Genomic DNA, 25,646 nt, shown 5'->3' with positions numbered 1-25,646 from the left:
GTTAAGACAAATCGCTTCCGGGCAGGGCAATAAAGCATGTGTGTGTGTGTGTGTGTGTGTGTGTGTGTTTTGCGCGCTTGAGGGAATGAAAGAAAAGAGTCATTGAGTGAGTCAGAGAAAGCAAAGAGTGTGTGTTATAGGGAAAAAAGATTGCCGAGGACGAGAAAGGGAAAATCAAGCAGTGTGAGGAGTGACTGTAAAAGAAGAAAAATGAGAATGACCGGGTTGGTCAGGCACTGAAGGAAGGAAGAGAGATGCTATTAAAGTTATACCTGCTGCTACTCAATAAATACACACCTACAAGGTGTTTAATTACAATATGTTCTCAAGCTCAAAGGCAAATCAAATGTTCTTTTTTTATTATTTCCCAGACAGACATATGGAAAAAGGAATAAGCAGACACATAGATAGAAACATGCCAACGGAACAAAACCTAGAAACACAGGAAAATGAAGAGAAATAGAGCAACTGGAGGCCAGAGGGACTTATTTTCATTTGTAGGGTTTTGTAAAAGGTGGTAATTGGTTGTCTGGATTGATATAGTGAGGGCGGCGAGAGCACTGTCAGGTCTTGTCGTACAACAGAATGGTCTAAGTACAGCCTGGGAAGACTGCTTTACTAGCAACGGAGCTGAAAGTTAAACTTTTGCAAAACAGAGTTAGTTCACGTACAAACCAAACCAAGAGTGGAAATACAACAATTCTCAAAGAGATTGGGTGATTAATTAATGTCAGATTTTCCTCTTAAGTAACCGCTGTTCTCTCTGAACGCATTAGGAAAAAAAAATATCTACATTTCTTCCGTGACTATTGGCTCATGTTCAGTAGAGCGACTTCAACCTTGGTTTTCAGGAAAGGGGAGTGAGCAGTTAAACAGAACAAGTGGACCATGCAAGAAGATCTATTTAAGGAATGGACAGAGTGGTAAGCGATAGGACAAATGTAGAAATCGCTTCAGGAACAGTCACGGCACTAAAAGCAAAGTGCTGGAAATATATAAAAAAAAAAAAACACTTGAATATTTCATGGGAGGAATCAATGAGGCAAAACCCTCATATATATATAGAGGAACATATAAAGATAGATCAGATGGAAAAGTGAGAGGACGATGGAAGAATTGTGTAAAAGTCAAATATAGACAGAGAGAAAGATGTTGCTCTCATGCTACGATGACTCAGCTCTATGTTTTTGGTTTTCTGCCAACAAAGTACCACAAGTAGAAAACTGGCCACATGAGTCTTTTTGGGACGGTCAACAGTTGATTCACAACTTTGTTTCGCTAACATTTAAGATATTAAATGTGACACGAACAATTAACCTCTAAAAGGGTATAATGTGCAGCATGAGTGGTTGTAATAAAGCAATACAGAGGTCCAGTGGGGCTTCATCTATTGATAGCTTGGTCCTGCACAGAATGAAACACCTCACCTGCAAAACTCAAATTCTAGTTAATTCTATTATCTTACAAGTGGCAAAATTGTTTTATTTCACTGTACAAGGCCAATAAAAATGCCTTTTGGGGAAAGAATTAGCCTTGAATTAAGGTTAACAAACAACTAAAAAGGATGCTTCACTTCAACCCCGCCTCCGCCCTCCAACAACACCCATTCAACAACTTACATAAGAGGCAGTCATCACCACTAAATTCTAATTGGACAATAAGTGCAACTTTGATTTTCTCCGACTCCGTCACGTTAATGCAATCAGCGGTAAGTGTGCATATGTATGGCGCTCAGTGAGGCAGCTTTAAATGTGTTTGCATCACATGAAGTCTCCCAACATTCATGGCAACACATGATATTTATTCACTGTATCTCCCAGATTATAGCAGACACGGCTAAAGATAGAGATAAGTTGAATTAGAGGTAATTCATTCAGAAGAAATTCAAGTGGGCTTTGTGTGTTGTGTGTTTGCACGGATGGCTGCATTTGTGTTTGCAGTATTCACAAGTGTATTCATACAAACAAGAAATAGTGCATGTCAAATTAAAAATATCAAGCTCGTTTGCCGCAGAATCAGAAAAAGGTTCTAACAAAACTTGACTGGAAATGTCACTGAAGGCAGATTTAGTAGAGAGAAGCAAACATTCCCTCACCAGTTCTCTCACAGTGACACTCACAAACACATAATTATATTCCCTTGTTGCAGTCACAACCTTGAGGGTTAACCTTTTTGAGTACCATTTGAAATGTCATAAAAACACACGGCGAAAAGCTAAAGTGGCACGTGTGGCACTCACGTCTACATACACACGGACAACCACTAATTTTTGCATGCACTTCCACAGGCTACCATAAGCTGAATTTGCACGTGCATAATAAAGGCCTACCTGTGCCAGCATATGTTATGCATGATGGGGCTTGACTTTGACTGCCAGCATTTACTGTATTGGATATGAGAGCATGAGCCCCCTCCCAGTGCGTGTGTTTAAATTCCCCAAAACACAGAAGCCGCGTTTTAATTCTGGGAATGCCTGACTTGCAAGTCTTTCAGAGGGCTGTTAAATAATAGAAGTCTGTATCTTTGCACTGTGTCACTACTTCCTCCATCTTCTGCCTTCATCTCCCCTCAGTCCGGCCAGTATGGCAGCCAGCAAACTGAATTATTTACCTAGACACTCATTCAGACCACTGACTTGAATAGGGAGCCTGTTGGGGTCTCATAGGCTGTCAGCGAATAAGAGAAAAAAAATAAAAAACAAAAAACACATACTGTGACAGGGAACGCCAAAGGAGTGGATGGTGATGTGCGTGACAAAGCAAATTTTAGTTTGTTATATTTTTTATCTTTTTATCCAAGCTCTTCCTGCCTTTACCTGTTTATTTCTACCTTGCTCCTTCCATTCCTCCTCCTCCTCCTCCTCCTCCTCCTTTATTCATACGTGAGGGAGGGGAGGAAAGGGGAGAGGGAGGGCACAGTTGTTACATAAGTGTAGAGCAGCTTCAAGGTTTTGTGCTGACTTTGTCTTCCCTCTGGTTCAATTTGAGAACCACTTTAGATTAAATTAGGTCGTCTTCTTCCACATTCACCTCACCTCGTCTCTTTCATTTTCCCTCTCCCTGCTTTGCTCTACTCTGCCCTCTCTCTTTTATTCACTGACAGCCGAAAGAATGAGAAGTACCTGCAATGGTGCTGATGCACACAGGGCTGACTGGGGTCAACATGCACACACAACAATAAACACACAGAAAAAACATTGTGGGCACAATCATTTCCACACAACCATAAACATAGATTATATTTTTAATGCGTTTCTCCCAAATCGTTATTCTTTACATACACACAGGGTTCCACAAGTGTCTGCAGAACTACAGGAATAAACGAAGACGCCACAGCACCAGACACGCACACACCGGAGCCATTATTGTATTCATTTTCTCTCTCCTACCTTCCCCCTAGTGCGCTGCAAAGCAAACATCCTGCTGTGCAGAGGTAAACAAAATGCACCTTCCAGTCACTGAGCAGCAGACACACCAACATCATTGTTTACAGAAAATTAGGCTTCAAAAACACTTTTATTGAGAGATGAATGTCTTTAAAACACATATTGTACACAAATCCTAACATGAGGCTATGAGGGAACCTGCAGTTTCTCCTGAACAACCTCAGCAGTGGCACAGCCTTCCTGCTTACCAAGCACTCCTTGACAGAACATTCGATTTCTTTCATAAAAATCTCAACTGTGTTTCTCAAGTCTTATAAATTGATCCAAAAATGGAAAGAGATGGTGCTTTAAGACCCGATTGAGGAATAATAAAATGTGGAACGTATTAAACCTACACCTACACATTTCAGCATCAACTGGTCACGGTAAATAACAACCTAATTTTTCACAGTAACTTGGAGAACAAACTTCTTGTAAAGCTGGTAATTTATCTTCCACGGGTGATTACTTTCTTCTCTATTCTAAAAGTCCTCCTACAAATCTATTTGGCTCTGTTGATTGCAATATCTGCTGGTCTACATAGGTAACCACTGCAGGCTGAGTAAATATGAAACTTAGTTAAACTGAAAACAAATGTTTAATAAAATCTGTCCCCCACTCTGCCCCCCAGACAATATGATGTGCTACTCTGATAAATTACTGCAAAGTAAATGCATAATATGATCAATCAATCACCTGCTGAGCTGACCCGGACAGAAGCGGAGACATCTCTGCTCATTAATATATGGCTCATAAACACATGATGTGTTGCTGTTGAATAATTTCCTTAAAAATTAATAAGTTTAGGATCCTTCATAAATTTAATTTAATGTAATGATTCGTTATGTTGAACACAGGCACGCTTTATTTCAGGGTAGGTACGATGGCTGCAAGACAAACCCTGTATGGAACCCTGTATGGAACACAGGCAGATAGTAATACTTGGCTTTACAACAGATAGCTGCAAGGAGCAAGCAGGGACTGTATCTGTGCGTTTGTGCTTGTGCTCAGGTCATGTGATCTGATGAGTCCAGATTTGATTTGAGTGATGGGTGCACCCATTATGACTGTACAAGCCTGTGGGGGCAGTGCTATGATCTGAGGTTGCTGCAGTTGGTCAGGTCCAGGCTCAGCAACGTTATTTGCCCAAAGAATGAGGTCAGCTGATAACCGAATATACTGAATGACCAGGTTATTACATCCATGGATTTTTGCTTCCCTGATGTCACAGACATATTCCAAGATGACAATGGATTGGCCTTTGGGAATAAATGTTGGGCCGTTACAGAAGGTTATTGAAACGATGCCACGGTGAATGTGTGCTGTGATCACAGCTGAGGGCGGTTCAATGAAATAGTGTGTAACGGATTGACAGTTTCCTGGGGAAAAAAAAACATGTAAAAATATGTACACACTGTATTTTCATGGATACAGTAAAGACCTATGCATGTACACACTGTGCATTACCACCTTGCTGTCATACTCAACTTGCCTCATCTCACCCTACAGTAACTCTCCCCACCGTCTACGGGCAGTAGCATAAAAGACATTTGGTTCTATATGGCCAAGCTGCCGGGCTGCCTTCCATCTACTAATAGTCTCACATCAACTCATTTCAAATAACCTCTATCTTAGGTCCATGGCAGCAGTATGATGTTTTGAAAAAGCAGCTGTTAAACTAGGTTAATACATATGCATTAGCCATCTGGTGAGTATGATACTAGGAGTGGATTATTTCACATTCGAGAATGAAATGATAACCTCATTGTTAAGCGCACTTAACTTCACGCTTAAGCCTATTTTTTTTTAGCCTATGTGCTCCACTGGTATCTTGTTTCTGAATACAAGTAAGAATATTTTTTTTTAAACTAGGCTTTTTCTGCCTAGTTTCACCAGAAACTGATCAAAGTCTCATGTATTTATCAGAATTTAAACAAATAAAAACAAAGCTTTTCTTTTTATCGTATCAATATTCTGACACTGTTTATCAACCAGTTGTATTACGGATGCATATCACCACACCTGCATCAAGGCCACTGGGTTTGAGCACAGCTTTCTAGTTCTGGACCAAGTATGACTATACTAAAAACTTCTATGCACTTCTCTGACAAATCTCACAAAATAAAGCAAGTGCTCTACCAGCTTCAGGGATCTTCCACCTCTCTCCTTTATCATCTCCACCTGTCTTGTATTTTCCCCAAAAGCCACCCAATGTGTCTCATATAGTAGCTGCCCTCAGGCATACACTCCTCACCCTACCTGCCCTTTGATATTCTATCTATCTGTGTCTCTCCTTATCCCGTTAACCCTCTCTTCCTCCTTTTTACCTGGAGTGACTTAACCACCTCACTTGACCCGCCATTAATTCATCTTTACTCTCTTCCCATCATCTGAGTCATGTCAGCACCATGTCTGCGGACCCATACGCCCTTTGCAGGCTCCCCGCAGGCCCACTGCCCATTATCCTTAGCATCGATCTTTGCTGCATCGATGAACGATTGCGCCAACGGACGCAAAAGAGATGGCGGGAACGAAGGATGGATAGACGTCTGGATAGATAAATGGGAAAGTGAAGGGGGAAGGAGGGAACTGGGGATGAAATGAGGTGAGTGATAGATTAAGCAAAGGCTAGCGAGAGAAGAGAAATAGGAAAATACCATAGAGGTAAAGAGCGAGTGGAGAAGATGATGGAAAGTGGGAGGAATTGCATTGTGGGACAATTTGTCAATACCAGCGCGACCTTGGGGATCAATGGGGCCGACAGTCAATCAGTCAATACGCTACAAAACTAGTCGTGCTTTGCTGGGACAGAGAGGAGAGAGGGAGAAGAAAAGACGGCTTGGTCACTGCTGTCAATAGGCTGAAAAAACAAACCGCCTGTCCGCTCTGACAGAAGTCCACTACAAATGGCACCAGAAACAATGGGAGAGGCAAATAAGGATGGAAAGAGAACATGGATTAGATAAAACGGACAGATGAGGGATGAGATAGCATATAATGAATAGGAACAGCAGTAAGATTCAATGTTGTCTTAGTGTGCATTCCTTTGGAGATTGTTTTTACAATAAAAGGCAAATACTCAAGAACAACATGCACCAGAATTTTAAGTCTGACTCATTAGAATCAAAGGAAGAAATAGTCAGAAGTAGTTATAAAGCTACAATGTTCCCAGAAGAACATGGTTGAGGTTAGGTGGATCAACGTTTCAGATTTTGATGTTAAATCACTGTTTGCCTCCTATTTCCTACTGACAATCATAGTTGCTTCTTTTAACCATGATACCTTAACCAAACTTTAAAAGTAGCAGCACCAGAGCAGAAATCTGTCTTGGAAGGCTCTGACAAATGATGTGCAGCCAGCAGGAGCATCAACTCATAAAAGACTCATGTGTCATTGTCTAAGACATTTTTGTGTCTCATTTCCTATAGGAGGTACCACGGGAAGAAGAAAGCCTTCTTGAGTCATGCTGCTGTCAAGATGTTGATCTTGACTTTGGTGTGTACAAAGGAGGAATCCTAAGGACTGTGGAACTAACAAGACCAGAAAAAAACAAGAAAGATGAGTCACTAGTTGAGTTCACTTGTCACTTGTTTATGTAAGGAAAGTCTTCCAAGTGTTCATTGCGCCACAATGGTTTGTTTTTTAATCCTTTAACAGGGTTCTGCAGTTGAATAACGCCATCAAGCTCATTTCAGACAACCCTTTAATGGCATGGCTGTGCAGCTGGTGATATTAGATTTATATCAGTCGAGAGCTCATCAGCAGAATTGAGCTCCACAAGAGACCTGCTGCACTCATCCTGCTACAAAGGACACAAAAGGAAAATCTATGGCACCAACACAGAGCTGAAAAGGAAGTGCTAGAAACTGTAGAAACAGTGAAGCTCATCAACACAGTAAGTGAGCCATTCTTGATAGGCACACAAATGCATGCACACACACACACACACACACACACACACACACACACACACACACACAGGACGACTCCTTGGGAAATCATGGTTATTAATTATCAAGCCAAGGCGATAAATAAATAATGCAGAGTGGAGCAGTGGTAGAAAGCTGTGAGTGGTTGGAATGCCAGATTGTGCCAAACCACATCAGCACCAGCAGGTCAGTAATTAATGAAATCAAAGAGCTGCTCTAATGAGAGACAAAGAGCACTTCCCTTACTGATGACTCCCCCATGGGCAAACAAGAACCCAATAGGACAGAATGCGAAAACAAGCAAGTGCACACCAACAGCTTTATATGTGCGTGCGCACACACACACACACACACACACACACACTCACATACATACATGCAAGAACACACTTCACAAATATTAAAATTGCAAACACACAGGCGCACAGACTAACACAGTTTAGTCACAAACAAATTAACAAAATCTTTCCAGTCCTGTGAGAGCCCACAGCCAGCTTATGCTCATCATTTGTACCACTGGCTGTTAAACAGCACAACCCCATCTTCCTCATTCTCCTCCTCCTCATCCTCATCATCATCCCACTAGCCATTATCCTATTTTATTTCTCTAAAGCCAATTGTTTATTTGCTTATCACCGGCTAGATAATAGAACAGAATTCATCTGCTAATTCCACATTTTTGTACAAACCAATTCTACTGTTTGTGTAAATGGACAGAAAAGCAGACGTGGTTCTAGAGCACGGGCTGCCTGGCTGACTGGAGGATTTAATTATCAGGGCTAATTACTTGTTTTCCTCTAGCTGTTAACCACAGAGCCGCCATTGCCGTCGCTACTACACTTCTCTGGGTGCTAATGCCTGAGGCAGCCACTGGTCTCATTGGAAGAACGCGAAGGTGAGAGAACACAACAGGAAACACCTTTTTTTGCGCTTGCCATTTTGAAATTATCAGTTTGTTGAGTTTGATTTTTCTGAGAGCAGGTACAGTGAATGGTATCAACTGATGTGTGCATCTGAAGCTACTTATGCATCAATCAGAAAATGTACCTTAACAAACAGACTCACATCCTTTGCTGCAGTAACTCATGCACATCACTGCACACACCAACAAGCCTCTTTAGAAACCTGTAACGTGCACACTTGCTCGTGTAATTCAGATGACAGCTGCACGTCTTTTGAGCGTGCATGGGTACACATTTGTTCCTTTACACGTGTGCATATGTGTCACTGAGTGAACACTGCATGCCCAGAACAGACATACAGTGACCCGAGAGCAGGAAAAGCAACATGTTGAGTGAGAAAATCTGCAGATGGAGACTTAGGTAATTATAGTTTGTCAACATGACAACTTCTAAATATCATTTCCATAATTAGACCTGACTAACAGGGCAGAGATATTGCCCTGGTGCAATGACTCAAGCAGTTCTAAATTAAAAAATGGCAAGGCTGGACTTTTTTCAGTATAATTGTGTAATCTCCAGTCTCGTTGGATACTCAACAGGAAACAGATTAAATAAATGTAATCTGTGTAGCCTGTGTTTGAAAGTTATTTTACTGGTTTACTGAGTAATGAGCTTTACATAGGTTAAATACCTCATCTTCCATGCCCATTATCAGCTCCTTTATGTGTGGATTTATTTTAAAAACCAAGATGTACAAGTAATGAACCGCTGAGCAATGCACCTGAGTGATTATGACAAAGTGACACGCTTAACTGAAATGAATAAATGCCTTGATCGAGCGGCATTTTGAACTTGAGGCTACACATTGGCCTTTCTGCACCAGCACAATTTAATCACACACAGACTTTTCTTCACCATGAAACAGACACAGACACACACTTTCTTTCGTGGTTTCATGCCCTGCAGTTGACTTTCTGTTTCCTCCATATTAAAGGGGAAAGGTCATATGTCTTGACCTGTAAAGCCCTCTTTGACACTTTGTATTGAACAATTGCAACACCCCGTGCAGAGCTCAAAGGTCACACCACAAGGGTGTCTGCCTCATGAGTGAGGGGTTGTATCGACAAAATGCACATGCAAGTAACCAATCAGAAAACCTGCAGCGGCTTGTCGGGGGATTTGATCATATGTATGTGCATCTCATTTTACAACAAGACAGCCATAAGGCATTCTGTAACCCTGTGCAAATCATGGATGATGGATTGCCTTAAGCATTTGATCAAGAGATGAGAGAACAAAAACAGATGGCTATACAGAGTAGGGATGTGGGGAGGAAACCTTGTGTGCACTCAGCTGTTCTTACTGTATATGGGGAAAAAAGAGATGAGGGAAATATTTTAGGATTAAAAAGACATACTGTGCCTTTATATCATATTAGTGCCATTGGAAATGCTGATCACTTATCAAACAGATGTCTAATTACATGTGGAGACACAGATTGGCACCATAGACTCTATGCAGTGGCCATTAACTGCACAGCCCAATCCGTTTCATATACAGTAGTCATTATTGGGTTAAACTTACACTGGGAGTCTTTCCCTGTCAAAGATGTATTATAGCCATGTTATAGAGATGACAGAGTGAGGATTCCATGACTGCTGCAGCCCTTTAGAGCTGGCACCACTAATGAAATCTATGCATTGGCTGTCTAACAATGAAAAATGGGAGGAGGGGGAAAAGGGTAGGAAGGTGGTGAGAGTGATGGAAAAGGAGAAAAAAAAAAGATGTATAGCAAAGAAATAAGGAGCAATAATAAAGAAGTGAGATGGTATGATGAAAAAATGAAGAAAGATATAGAAAAGCAGACTTGCAAGATATGAGTGACAGAGGAAAGGGAGCAAAAGACAAACAGAAAAAAGAAAAAGACTCATATCTACACACTGTGATAGCAGGCAGATTTGAATTTAAGGCCTGTCTCTCATGGAGTCCCTATAAATAGGGATGAGAAGCAAACACCAGGAAATTTCTCTGCAACACCAAACACAATGCCTGATTGAGGGCAAATTAAAATGCAAATGCAACACTTCCATTTTTCCAGATTTCACCTGTGCGATAAGTGAAGGACCCCTGTTTCTTTTATAAAGTGTGGGTTCTGTGCATGGGCGTGCGCATCTGTGTGCGCTTATGCACAAGTGTGTATATTTGTTTGTTTGTCAAGTTTGAAATGAGAGGAGACAGGAGGGAGACTGGAGGTGAGGTTGTATAAACAGATTAGATTCAATATAGTCCTCTCCGAGCTGCATTTCAATCGTCATCCTCCATGTCTTTCCCTTTTGCCCTCCACCTGCAATTTCAGGAGACCTTCAACAGCCTTCTACCTAATGAACAATGTGAGAGAATACAGTCAAATCTTTTTCTTTATTAAATATATGTAGGAAAATATAAGAAAAGGATTTTTAAGTTGTGACAGAAGATCATTCTGCACAAGAGTGCATCAGCTTTTATGAGCGTTTAGTGTTGGACTGATTCTGATTTAAGCTCATGTGTTTGGTACAAAGCTTTATTTTGAGCATATAAATGCAAACATTCATGGTTAAAACATTTTCAACTGCAATGGCCACACAGTCTTACTGAGGAAGAGGTCTGTAGTTCAAGCCAAATGGAGAGCAAATGCCGACTGTAAAGCGCTGCCCAGTGAACACTGGTTACACTGGGCAGTGCCAGCCATTTACCATTTATCAGGCAGATACAGCGCAGCGTTTGAGCCACCCACAGGAGGAGAGACATAAAGGAGATTTGTGGGAAATTATGGGGAAAATAAGAGTGGAAATCGAAAATAAAAAAGAAAATGTGAGCAGTGATGAGCAGGAACATAAATAACAGACAGAGAAAGGAAAGAGAGAACTAAAGCAAACAGCATTTCCTTTAAACCACTCTGACTGACTGAGCTGTATTTTTCATCAGCCACCATTCTCAGGAGGTGGCCAGCTAAAAGCAAGCCTCCCCTGTGCCCTCATGCTGTGTATGTGTGCCTGTGTGTATGTACATATGGACGTGTGGTAGAAACGTAAAAACTAAATCACAATCGAGGTGGCAAGTGCATATCTGCAGACATGTAATGTGTGTACCATGAAGGAACATTTGTGACTTGTTTGCAGCCGATGTATACGGAGTGAGTGCACACCAGCTACTGCTCACAGACTGAGAAAATGGAAGAGAGAAAAACATGAAGGCTTGTTTCAGCTCGCAAGGACATGATAATATATTCACTATTAACTTTGACTCTGCTGTTGGGCATTTACTGAGCTCTTGGCTACTTTCCAGTCACAGATCAGGCTCAGAGAGAAACAAAAAGGACACAGCGAAAAAAGCAGAAGCAGGAGAAGAGGAAGGTGAAATGCTAGAGGAAATTCACTTCATCACGCAGGTTAATTTCCTGTTTTTAATAATTTGGTGTTAGCACCGTATAGAAATGACACCAAAATGAGACAGTGAAGCCAAGAAAAGAGGAGCACTTCATTTTTAAACAGTGCTAAGGGCGATTGCTGAGGATTGTTCAAGACTTGGACTTGACACAACATGAAGTTAGAAACCAAATAACTCCCATCTCTTGAAACTGAAGACAGTCAGCACATGGCCAACCACTATCTTCTTTCTGTGTTGGACTGCCCAGATTTGCATCTACAAGTAACCATCACTCTCTGCAACTGCTCCCGAGACTGGAGCCACAAGAAAAGTGCTCTTAGTCATCTTGGCTCGATAAATGGCAGTTAGTTTGTTAAATTAGCTCGAGTGTTGTGTGGCACAGCCTGACTCAGGCGTCTGGGTGGTGCTGCCACTCGGTATCATTATCAACATTCCCCAAAGTCCTACAAGGGCACATAAATGCAAGCACACACATTTCTACTGCACTATATCAACAAAAATATCTCCACATATGGAGGCTGAGGGTGGCTGGAAAGTCCAAAGTCACTTCGGTTGGCTTCAGTACCACAATTTGTGTGCATGTAATTCCTCAGCATGGTAAACAATTGCATTCCACATACTAATAACCATTTTACATTCACATGTAAATCTGCACAATCCTGGGAAAAGAATAGGCTTCACTGACTTCTTTAGCAGCATTTAGTGATTTAGTGGCAGGCTCCTTCAAATGACCTTCCAGCAAAGTCCATTACTTTACCCCACTCCAAACACACACACACACATATATATATATATACACACACATACACATTCAGACTTGAGAGAGGCAGGTAATTCGCCATTAACTCAAGCCACTCAATCCCTGAAACACTGCCAAGTTCAATTGTGTGAGCGAGTTAGATGGAGTAAGAGAATGTGAAAGAGAATGAGAGAAAGAGGGAGGGAGAGACAGATGGAAAGAGCAATTGAGAGAGAGTGACAGAGAACGAGTGAGAAAACAAGAGGAAGGAAGGCAACCATTATTCTGCCACTTCCTGTGCTAAAGCATCCCTTCCCATCTGCCCTGGAGATTGTATTCCAGTCACCTTAGCTCCGTACCAGTCGCACCATCTGACTGCTCCAGCATTACGTCACTCGCTGACCTCCACTATATGCCCACAGAAAGACATGCTTGCATAGATATTAATTATTCCATATATAATTATGTGTGAAAAGATGAGAAAACAAAAAAAGCATGTGGACAAAAAACACACCCTGGATTTCTTGTGATGTGTTCAAATGCAAATTGAAGTGCAAATACAAGCTTAACCGCGAGTACACAAACAAAAACAATACACCAGCACACAAGAGAAAATGTGAGGAAATGCCTACCTCACTATCACCCTCATAATGACCCCTGGTAACCCCATTAAAATCAATTCATCCATAGAAGGTGTGCCCGACACACAGACACCAACGCATATAGAGAAAGAGAGCTCAGACACGCCACACACACAGCTCAGACACACTAAGCACACACAGCAAATGTATTAAATGTGAGGGCAAACCAATTACAGCACATAAACCAATTCTTGCTAAAACACACACACACACATATACACACACACGCCAGCATACGGTCGGTCCTTCTCCGCAGAGCTGTAATAGCCACAGCTAGCGTTTAGATATGGGCTGGACCAAGGGGAAATACTGAGAAACCATGTAATAGTTTGAGAACAACAGAGGAAAAGAAAACCTCTTCAGTATTTGATGTTAATTTCTCTTATTAAATGTGAAGTATGTGTATGGTGTTAATTCCAGGTATAACTACAGGTGATCCCGTTGTGCCGTGATGTAATGTTTTCTACTGTCATGTTTGACTTGCATACATCAGAAGAAAGCTCTTCTTCCAGATTTTACTGTTGTGTGTGTGTGTTGTTTTTTTTTTACTAGTTTGCTTCACATTTGTTATTGAGCTTGCAGATAATGGGGACAGCAACACGAGAGTCATTTGTTCCCACAGTTTGTCCTTCAGGCAGCACTTGCTCCCACACTTGATGCAGCTGTAACAGGGTATTAACAGTGTGTTGCATGTTGGGAGACACTTCCCGCAGAGTAAAGCCGGGGAACACGTCTCTTTACTACCCATGAAAGTAACATGATTGCCTTATAGGTCTACAAGATGTGCACTGATCTATACAGATAATTTGAGACACAATAATTGCCTTGCCCATTGGTGGTTATATGCCATATACTAGTACATGTGTATATACATCAGCACGCCTCAGTTTCTAAGCTGATTATGTGTCAGTACTGTGTTTCTTTTGAGTTTGTCTTTCCCCAGTGGTGTAATATCACTTAATTCAACTTCTTTGAATTTGATACAGCAAAACAAGTGGAGCAAAACCAAACAAACACACCAACATTGATTGAAAAAGGTTCCCACGTCAACTACGACTACTGCACTGCAACTAATAACGAATTTAAAATCGCATTTAGTTGGATATTTTTCCTGTTCTATTTAACATGATGCAATGGCGCAATGTTTTCTGTACGGCACGTTAGGCGTGCAGAGCAAAGGGTTTTCCATCCTAGAATCTCAAATCAGATCAGAGAATGCCCCAGTTATAAAGGCTGCTTTAGGGTGCCAGACTGTGCATTAGTCTTCCAGCTGAGGCACATAATGTGTACTTGCAGCAGTTGAAGATGTTTTATTTATTTATTTATTCGTTCCTGCCTGTACAATGGTCTTTTGATGGCTTTTAGCATTACAACTTGATTTGCATATTTTTAAACAAATAAAGCTTCTGTCATCCTACTGTAGCTCTGGTTCTGGCACCTGTTGTGCAAAACAAGCGAAATTCACTTGCTTTACTGAATATGTATTCTGCCTAAGGAACAATATTTTCCTCCTTAGCTATACCAGTGTGAGTGACTGATGCTTTGAGCATGAATATGCAACATGTAGGTTTCATAAGAGTTAGTGAGATTTCCCTTTATTCATTTATTATAGACACAGCACAGGAAGATATGCCTTTAGTGCTCACACTGTTTTGTTGATTTGTTGACTGTTTGGCTGCTCTGCAAAATGACTGATTAATCAAATGCCATGCTGTTTGATTGGATGGCTTGTTGACAGACCAAAAGATAAAATGGTAATAGGCACCCGGGTAACTTGATTATCAGTTGAATACTTTTTTTTTTTTGTTTTGTTTTTTTTTTACTTAGTGCTGGCTGCCTCACTAAATGGCTTCCTGGCTTGCTGTCTTGGTGGTTGCCTGGTTGCCAGACTACCTAACTAAAAGGCTAGCTGTCCAGCATGCTGGTTAACCGACTAAATGATTGGCTGGCTGGCACACTGATTGGCTGGCAGGCTAATTGACTTGCAAACAGGAAAGCAACATTTATAGCAGAGAGGAAGCTGAGAAACAACAGGATCACACGCCACCGAACCATCCTGCACTGATGACACTGATTGCAATCACAACTAGGCACACAAAGAAGTGCGTGTGCGTGCACACACACACACACACACACACACTCAGAAATGTACTTCACATTCAAATGTACTAACTGGAACTGTGTGTACAGCATGCACATATTAGCAAAAACAAAAAATAAATAGCACACATTGGTTGTACAGTTCCATTAACCTCTACTGTTTTTAAATCAAGACAGCTGAGGTGAAGAGGTAAATTCGGGCAAACATCTGACATACAAAGACATAGTCATGTTTTACTTGGATTTGCCTCAGTGAGTTGGTTACACATGGTACTTTTCTTCATTAGTTGTAAATATTGTCATGGTTGTAGCTCATTAATGTAGACCATCAAGATACTGGAAATACTCAGCCTCTGGTGAGAAACAGTGAATGTAAACTTTTGTTAGATGACACAAAAACCCCACATGGTACCTTTAATTTTTCAAGAACATACAGTACTGAACATGTACTTGCCTGCTTTACAGGCAATGCCCAGTATTTTTACTATCTACCTCTGATATCCATCTCATTTAGTTCGGTTTTCTAGGCATGCTTGTGCTTTTCTGAGATCTGCAACCTGACCTAAGAGATGTTTTGACATTAAAATGTGTTCTACGCCTTTGCCCTGGTTCAATATCTGAACCAGACCATTCAGATATTTTTGACTCCTATAGGACTCAAAACTATCTGAATAAAATCAGCACACTATGCCCCTTCTGATGTAATGTAATGTAATGTTTTTCCCCTCAACTGTCCATGCACCCATGTTCTCTCTCTGCGTGTTTTATTGCCTCCGTCCCTCCTACACCCCACCACTTAGCATGTAAAAACCCTTTCCCACTCTCCCCTTTTTAATAAACTGAGCACATCAGGTCCCATGCTGCTATGTTAACCTTCCTCGCCGCTTGCCACATTACATCCACCGTCATCTATAAAGTTTTCCCACTCCACCCTCACCTTCTGATAAACTGAGAAGAGTAGGGCCCATGCTGGTTTGTTAACCTGCCTCACCCACTCAAACCATTACATCCATTGCCATCTACGCTGCTCACACTCTCGCCCTCAGCCCAGTGACTAACACCCTTTCATTATGGATAGTCTTCTCTGCGGGGGGCTATCGCTTCAAAGACACCCTGCTTTCCTCTTCTGTATCTGTGTGAAGAGGGTGCAGATGACGGGGTGCGATGAGCTGTACAGGAGAGAGAGACCTGGGGGGTAGAGAGAGGGGTATCATAAAAGTGACTGAGCTGAAGCCATGCGATTTATGTATTTATTCATCACCAGGGAAGCTGCATATTAAAAGGTCGGGCAATTTTCCAGGTCACTGACCAAACCCACATGGTGAGGAAGGGAGGGAATGAAGAGGACAGGAGACCAGAGACAAGAGAGATAAAGACAGAGTGGCTGAGATGGCAAGTTGGTAGAGGCAATATTGGTAGTTGGACACACATCAGTGCATTCACACCTCACCTGTGTCTGTGTGTGTGTGTGTGTGCATAAGCCAAGTTTGCCTAAGAACCCCCAAGTGTGTGCAAATGCTGTTTGTGTTTGAGAGAAAGAGTGCATCAGCGGTTTGTGCATGCGTTTACGTCTGTCTGCACGCCGGCTGTGGTTAATGAGTTTGAAAGGTCAAATGCCTCTCAGTAAGATTAATGGGGTTTCCTAGGTAATGGTTTATGAGACCCAGCCGGACACATTTCCACCATGACGGTCATTACCACCACAGAGCAGAGATGGAAGCACAGACAAGGATGACACAAAGCTGCTGGACAGAAGGCACTATAGGAAAGAAAGGGTGTGTGACTGTCCAGCAGACTTTCATTCAGTATAATAACTTTAATGTTGAAGCTGAGCAAGCTGTGTTTTGAAAAATGTCCTTTTATTTGTTGTATTACATTTTAGTAATCAAATTTGAAATCCAATAAAATGAAACCATTGCAACAAAGCATCAGCATGGAGGAGTCTTGTATGACTCTGAAATTATTTCCAATTTCCATAACATTTTCTGAAATGTTGGCTGGGACCTTTGGAGATCTGCATGTACAGTAGGCAGTGCTTGGACATAGCTTTAGTGAAATAGACCCCAGTTCTGCAGCCAAAGCTTGACTTTCAGATGTCCATAGGTTTCATGCCAGCACCTGAATGCACCACAGACAGAGAGCAGCCTGTATTCACTCTCTGTGGTTCGAAATAATGCCAAGCATGTGAATTTGTGTCCGAGTACATGTTAAGTCCCATTCTTCACAGCTTAAATGCACATATCTTACATCACATGCTGTGCTGTACGGTGCAGCCTTTGCCCCTCGATACCAGCGCACACGAAATATGCAAGTTCACTTAACATGTTGTCATCAGGTCAGACATTGCAGAGGAGGATCAGGTGACATGAAAAGCAAATTAAGAGCAGCGTTCCCAAGCAAGGGCTAGTGAGGCGAACAGTGGCACAGCAGAGCAACAATGGAGCAGGGAGGCTAATGTCAGAGCGAGGGGAGGAGTTCAGCTGTGGCAACATTGTCTCCTGAAATTATGGTCCGATGCAACAAAACTGAAGCTATGATTACAATTTTGTAGAAGACGCAATCCTCATTCATTTAATGAATATTTGGTGATGCAGTATATTTTCTGAATGAACGAAGCACATTTAATATCAGAAATCGGAGGCCACGGAGGGCGTATAAAGACTAGTGACCGGGAACTGTGCGTTTCCATCCACAAGAAACAGAGCTTGAATATTGGGCCTGTGGTCATACACTGTTGGTGGAGTTTACGATCTTGCAGTCCTTGCCAAACTATCTGCCAAGAGAGTTGTAGCAGTTTATGTGTGAGAGCTGAAGAGCAGCATCAGTGATCAACAAATGGCACAATCTCACAGATTCTCCATCGCTTCTGGCAACTTCAAATTAATCAATCATGTAAATCAAAAAAAATTATTTTTCATAGAATCCCACCATCATGTCAAGGTGTTAGAAAAGAAGAAAATACTAGGATCATGTTTGTGTCCACGTTTTTGGTGCTAATGTTAGAGTGCATTCTCTCATTTTAACTTTTAGCTTTTTACATTTTTTTATTTTTGTTTTAATCAACCATTGTTCATTTTTTCCACCTATATATTTCTGTTTTATAATGCACTGGTGTCCACGACCTACAACATTTCATATTACCATACATTTGTTATGCATGTGTGTAGAAATGACAGCAAAGCTGACCTTGAACCGTGGACAGCGTCTTCCCATTCTGCTACATGGACACATAGAAATGACTGCGCCTCATGTTTTTACAAGACGAGAACCCACTCTTGTCAGCTCACGTTATTGTTATGTAACTGGATCTGGACTACTGCAAAATGTTGCCTCAGCTGCAACTAGGGCTTAGAGCATGTTGGATGACCTTGCACACAAAACACCACTGCTCCAAGAATTAAGTAAACATACTGCGATAGGAACATTTTGTATTCAGTTGTAAACTGAGCTTCTTCACATTAGCGACATTATTCATTCATTTGTGCACTGGCCACACACATCGTCTTATCAAGTCTCATCCACAATTTTGCTCGTCATACTCTAAATACTCTGCAGCTCCAAAACCTTTCACTAAAGCCATTGTTTCACATGCAGTATGCAGTAATGTGTCCTGAAAATTATATTTCTACTACAAAATTCTGCATTTACATTGTCTCAGCAAAGACTATCCATATGCAAGAGCAGTGTTAGGGTTTGTGTGTCTCTCTCTCTACCTTCCAAGACCTCTTCCACCTCCATGACATTATGATTGAACTGCCTAAACCAGGCCTAAATTAAGAAGATCAAGACATTTAACCTCTGGTCAAACACTGCCTCTACACACACACTTCCTTTGCCAACGTTGCTGCCTTGTTGTAAAGAAATTCATATGCTAGTTGATTTGGAGCATGCAAGCAAACTCGTGCATACGTGTAAGATCATTCCCAAATTGAGGAGAATTGAAGAGGAAAAAATTCCAATGAGTGTTTTGATGCATTTATCAGTGAGGAGGTTCTGTACATGTGACCACGCATGAAATGAACAAAGTCTTTTGAGCTGAAGTCCTGCTTGCCTCAATAAATGTATCCTCATGAATCAGTTTTTCAAACCAAAGTCTAAATGAGTGGGTGATTTTGTTTTCAGCATTGGAAAAACATGGAAATTAAATGAAATACCGAGAGTGTGTGAGGGTGTTAGACTGAGTGAGCTCTGCCGAATTGTCAGTTCAATTCCCAACATGCCCACCCACATCAAGTCGTGCATTAATGCAGTTAGTGTTTACTCTCAATGCAAAACACCCTGAGCTGAAAATTCTGCCAAGTGCACAGCAATAGTTCCACGCAAAAACACACCAGTGACATTTATCAACTTTGGACACCTCAGGACAGAAAATCCTGCCAAAAACTCCTTTAATCCATTAGTATCCCAACAAAAGCAGCAAAGATGAAAAATGTGTTTGAGGCATCGCTTTCAAAATCAGCCGAAAATGAGTCTCCGATGCTGCTGTTGTGGGTGTAATTTAATTTTTTTCCAGTTGTATTTATTAGAGATTTTTGCATATGACCTTTGAAGAACCTTTAAAGAATAATCCCTTGAGATGGTTACATAAAAAGCATGAAAGCACACATGCATTAGCTAAAGAAGCTATGGTTTACACTTCGATGGTGGCTTTTATCTTACATTATTGGCCATATGTGCCATCTATTTCTGTGTATAAGCAAAGTAATAACAGTGAAAATCCATCTTCTGATTGCCCAAGGCAATGTCCATAAACTGCCAAAACCCAAAGATATTTAATTTAGGAGGATATAAACAGAAAAGTAAAACTTCATATTGTCATTTAAGCACAAACCAGCCAATACATTATTTGGTGTTGCAATGTAAATTAGTATTTATTAAGTGTTATTCCATGAAAAAAAAAAAAAACAATGTTTTGCTGTATTTTCTCCTTCTGGCAATGCTAATTTAATATATATCATCAATGTGAGCTCATATTTATTTTTCCCATTTTTGCAATAGCTTTGTGTCTGTAAATGTCTCTTGCACAAATTCTGTGCAAGTGTATGAATGCCTCTAATTTGGCTTGACAATGATGGTAGAAAAAAAAAAAAAGCTCCAAACAAGCAAATGTGGACAAGCAGCTGTCAAATTCATATACACAGAGTGGCTGAAGGAAGCGTCTCGGCACAGATTCATCAGCAAAATGAGAACCCTTACATGCAGTCCATCCGCAGTTCCTTCATCTATCACCTGCAGCTGCACAGAGCCCCCACCTGCTAGACCCCCATCTTTCCACCCACATATGCACACACATTCAAATGCAGACTGCTCTTTTCCCCCTCCCATACACTGTACTGTACGAGTACACGTACTCCCTTTTTTCAGTGGCTTATTCTTGCAGATCAAGCAGAATACCCCCAGTGCTGTAGTGGTGTCCTTTCCCAGAACAAAAGAAACCAGGTGACCCCATTGGGATCCAATAGACACACAAACTCTCTCTTGCACACACAATTCAACAGTCTATCAGTCTCAGTCAATGTGTTTCAGTGCAGTGGAAGGTAAATAAGGATGTGGCTGAGCTGCTGCATTGACTTATTATAGGAACCTTAGTTCTGTTTCATTACATGAAACATACATAAGCTGTGGAACAAACCAGTGGTGGCAGCTTACAATTCCCTCATCACTTGCTCCCTCCTACCTGCTTTTACTCTGCTCCAATTTACTGTCACTCTTCTCTACAGTTCCTCGATCAGCACACTTCTTTAATAAACCCTGAACCTGGCACACCGCTACCTCTTTTCTGATTGTACCGCACCGTTTTTTTGGATGCGTCTCCCCTTTCTCCCCCCCTAACATCCATTTATTTCACCACACCTGTGCCTCTACCCTTCCTCCAGTCCTCTTCCTTCCCTCATCTCAACCCTGTCAAAAGTCCCTGAGGCCTTAACAAGAAAATGTGGCAGCGCTATGCCTGCCATCTCCACAAATCTCGACGACCTTTCGTACTCGCAGAGGTCACAGTCCTCTGATCCAACGTGCACAGGTCCAAGGCTGTTCTTGCCAGTCAAAAGATGGACCAGTGCACTTGGGATTTGCGGTGGCAGCAGAGCAGAAATAAGCTTGCATCAATCACAGACAATTAGTCCCAATTGATGCCTGGGAGGATGGAGTGCTACTATTCTGCCAGGCTGGCAATTGCTGGTAAACCCAATTAATGAGATCACTACTAAGTACTAATTATAAGATTCAGCAATCATATGACACTTATGAATTTAGAAATTAAGTCACTTTAATTAACTTGTGTTCATGTCAACAGTAAATAGAATAAGCATGGCTTTGCATCTAAATACAGCAGGTTTTACAAATAAATGGCATTTCACTGGAGTTACAGTTAAATTAAATAAGCAAACTCGCTCTACGTTACAATTTGCCCCAGTGCCTTAAAGGAGCTCTTCAGCAATTTAGTACTACACTTGCACAAAGTTGGCAAACTTACAAGAGACACATTTAAAAAGGAATGGTCACAATCAATGTTTCAGAGGCATGCTACATTTCCCTTTAGAGCACAGAGTCAAGAGCATTTATTTCTTTCAATGACAAAATATAATAGTTTTCCATATTCAGAAGAGAAAAAAGGGGAAAAGGTTTTTGTTTGTTTGGTTATTAATCAGTTAGAGAAAGTTTGAGACGTATAATGAAAGTGAATTCTGTATGTAAAGGTATATCGTTCACACATACTTACAGTATGCAGAGTATTGTTTAAAATAGAGCTTTTTCTATGGATTTTACTTCTGTTAACACACAAACTGCATTTAATGTCACTGAAATCCTTCCAGCGTGGTGACTTTCAGAAACTCTCTTAACACCGTGCTTGCGGGGACTATAGTTTATATACTGTAGATATACAGTATAACCTCCAATACTGCTCCTTTTGATTATGACACTGGTAAAAAACAAGTCTTTAATCGCACGCTGCAGATTAAGATTCATTTCTCTGGAGTAACTGATGAATTACAATCAAAGGAAGGGGAAAAGGGAACCCTTTTCCAAATAGTCTGTGGATCTTTTAGTGTACTTATAAACTTTTAAGATAGGAAATAGTCCAGGAAACCTAAAAGAACTTGGCAACAAACTGTCTTATTATAGGTTCTCTGACACGTTTACCTTAAAACATCTAGATGTTTTCTAGAAACTATTCCTCAGCATCACAAACCATCATGTTGTAAAATGCCAGCTGCAAATCTAAAATCACACATGACATGAGAGCACCAGCTCTCTCTCTAACAAGGCTGAGGTAAACAATAGGCTGCATGCCTGCCAAGAACATAGTGCAACATAGTCTCCCCGGCCATTATGACACGACGAGGCGTCCACAAAGCTGTGGCTGCACAAACAGAACGATCCCACATGTTATGCTGTAGTTTCTGAATCTCCCTCATTCTTAATCACTGCGCTCCTCTCGCTCTCTCTCACTCTAATGTTCTGTACCTGGCTTATACCCTCTCTTGGTTTGCTGCAGAAAGGATGGATGTAGAGGGAGGGGGAGAGGGAGGGGAAGTAAATGAGATCCCGATGAGATGCCAAGGTGTGTTAGCGTTGAGGTGCGGGGAATGAGAAAAGAGGCCTGAAGGGAGGGGGAGTGGCTATATTGACTGTGTGTGAGGTGAAGGTGTGGGAGGTTGGACGCCAGGCTCTGCCTGTACGAAGCCCGCTGGTCATAGAAGTCAGCTCAGGATGTGGTGGGGGGGGGGGAGAGACAAAGGTGAAAAACAGGAAGAAGGAGGAAGGAAGAACTAACAATGTAGGAATGAACCCTCGCATTACATCTACACAGGAAAATGATGCTGAAGTAAGAGCATGGACAAAGACGTAAAGTATACAGGTATATAGAATACACACACACGCGCGCGCGCGCGCACACACACACACGCACGCACGCACGCACGCACGCACGCACGCACGCACGCACGCACGCACGCACGCACGCACACACACACACACACACTGTTCAACTGAAAAATAAAGCCCGTCATGGCATCAGAGTTTCTCACCAACAGAACACACTTGGGCAAGTAAGTAAACCACATCATTAAACAGCTATAATAGCAGAGAGTTAAAAAAAAAAAAAAAAGAAGGGGGAATTCTCTCCAGTGTGTTTCCTATCTCACAAATCCTTACAAACAGTGAGAACAAGCGCTGCCAATACCAGCCTTCAGGAGCACATTGCTTTCACAGCAATTAATCGCTGTCACAACATCAATTAAACAAAAGCTAGCATCCAAATCCGGCTACCCAGCATTCCAGGGAACCAAATCAATCTGGCAAATGAATCTGCGCGTGTTGCATCCAATGCTCAAGAGGAAGTGTGTGTGTGAATCTGGACATGTTGGGGAGCACTGTGTGCATGCGAGTGTTGATATGTGCAGTTATATCCGCAACTGAATGCACAAAAGGGCCTTAGGTACCAGAACGCATCACGCCATGCAAGTGCGTATCTGTCACGAGAAAGTCCGCACGCAAGGGCAACCGGTGAGTGTGTACATTTGACCATGAGCATGTGCCAGTACATTAATGATGTATGGCTGTAACGCACAAAGTGTGCCAAACGTATGTGCATGTGCATATGTGTGTATTCAAAAATCCACTTAGCTGTGTCTGGGCAATAAAGAAAGAAAGAGCCTGAGGGTCTGAAGTCATTATGTTCTTTTCCACTTCACAGTCTCAGAACTGATTAGGATCACTTTCCTAGCTTCACCTGAGCCAACCGGTCAAACACACACACACACTCACTCAGCGCTGTGTATTACATTGAACTGATAAGGTTTACAACGTCTTGGATAACTTGTGAGTGCAGAAAGTATTTATCTGTGGCAATCAGCCAGGCTGCTGGTGAAGTGTGGGACCACAGCAGCACCTTCTCGGCTCCCTCTCTCTCACACACACTCACACACACTCACACACTTCAGTGCAAATTCACAGGGGCAATTAAACAAGCCAGCAATCCAAGACCCAACCCCTCAACAGCATTAAATCTTGATGCAACACTCAGTGAATCGTCCACTGTCCCCTTGCATTCCAGTTTGAATGCCTGGTTTAATGTTGAATGAAAGACAAAGAGAGAAACTGATGATGATGAAAATCTGATGAATAAATACTTAGAACAGAAATCTATGTAGTGGAAGGAGCACAAAGACAGGGACCTACAACGCGTCCTGTCGTCCGTGCCACAGCATCAGTGACTGAAGTGTGTGAAAAGACAAAGAAACCAGTTGCACAAAGATGCGGAGGAAAAAAATCCCATCACATAATTCAAATTCTATGTGACAGCAGTCCGGAGATGTCTTTTTTTCTTATACAGACAGAAGCCGCCTGAACTTTTTCTTTAATAAAACAGAAAAGGATTTTTGAAGCACAGTAGAGCTACAGTTTACTGGAACTGTTAGAAATGTGCCACAGTCCGTGGTGTTTCTGTTTATTTAAACCGTATCAGTAAACCTGCAGCACTGGAGCGACTGCTGCAAATTATCTGTTTTACAGGTTTTTATTTTGCTCAAGTGCCAGATTTTTTTTTAACTTAATAGCAATTAAGTAACCAAATATCTACCAATCTGGACGTATCGTGTTTGTTAGGGTGTTCGAGTTGTTTGGTTATGAAGAGAAAAGGAACAAACCGCTTTGAGTTCCCTGAACACAAACGCGTAAATCTGTCAGATCTGAAACGCGCCTCTCAGTGATCAGTCAACTGTTAATGTTTTTAAATACTGGACTTCTTTCTAAGTCTGATATCAGTCATTTCCACTCATTAGTATAGTACACACACCTGCTTCTAATCACAGGACAAGTGCAAATTCCAAACTCCGCCGCGGACATCTGTCCGTCGATAATCACTGTCTGCCGCGGAGACCAGTTTGGATCCATTAAACGCACGTTTTCACCTACCTTCCTCGGAGTGAGAGTCTTCCACTAGATTCACAAATAATATCCAAAGCACCGAAATCAGCGTTTTACGGAGATCCATGTTTGTCTGGCCAGTTCCGCGGGGCTCTTGTCATCTCTCTCCAGCCTGCGCGCAACGCACCGCAGCAGAGACGCACTCGGGGTTTGAATCGAGCGGATGCCGTCTGGGCAAATAGTGCAGGAACCAGGCAGTCAGGCGGTCTATTTGATATCTCGGGGGAGGGTTTTGTCGAGGAGATTGACGCCGGGCGAGCTCAATGAAGTGGGATGTAGTGTGGAGGGTACGGGAGGGTCGACCTATCAAGGAGCTGCAACCTGAAACCTCCGCAGGTGCTCGCACTATAGTCAACAGAATCAGCCTCGCAGCAGTGCGCTTCTCTACAGACTGTCCCCGTATAGTTGGGGAAAGGGGAACTGCAAGTTAGGACGTAAAGGTTTGCGTAATTACTGCCTGTTAGAGAGTTCTGTTAGGATTCTGTTCCTCTATCCAAAGAGTTCAACACGTGTTTTAATGATCACTGCATCCTGGTTCCAAAGTGGTGATTGCAG

General features: G+C 41.8%; 1 protein-coding gene across 1 annotated transcript in view; it reads right to left on the bottom strand.

Annotated features, from left to right (window-relative positions):
- The window catches only part of LOC113153544 (ephrin type-A receptor 7), a 128,207-nt gene extending 102,958 nt beyond the window's left edge, over positions 1 to 25,249 (bottom strand). The window contains exon 1 of the mRNA XM_026347223.1: positions 25,080 to 25,249. Coding sequence (XP_026203008.1) covers positions 25,080 to 25,158 — 79 coding nt within the window. The 5' untranslated portion in view covers positions 25,159 to 25,249. The remainder of the gene's footprint in view (positions 1 to 25,079) is intronic.
- Between the last annotated feature and the right edge of the window lie 397 nt (positions 25,250 to 25,646).

This window comes from Anabas testudineus, chromosome 11 (assembly GCF_900324465.2).
Source record: "Anabas testudineus chromosome 11, fAnaTes1.2, whole genome shotgun sequence".
Lineage (NCBI taxonomy): Eukaryota > Metazoa > Chordata > Actinopteri > Anabantiformes > Anabantidae > Anabas > Anabas testudineus.
The sequence above is the reverse complement of the archived record's forward strand: the minus strand, read 5'-3'. Positions and strand labels throughout refer to the sequence as shown.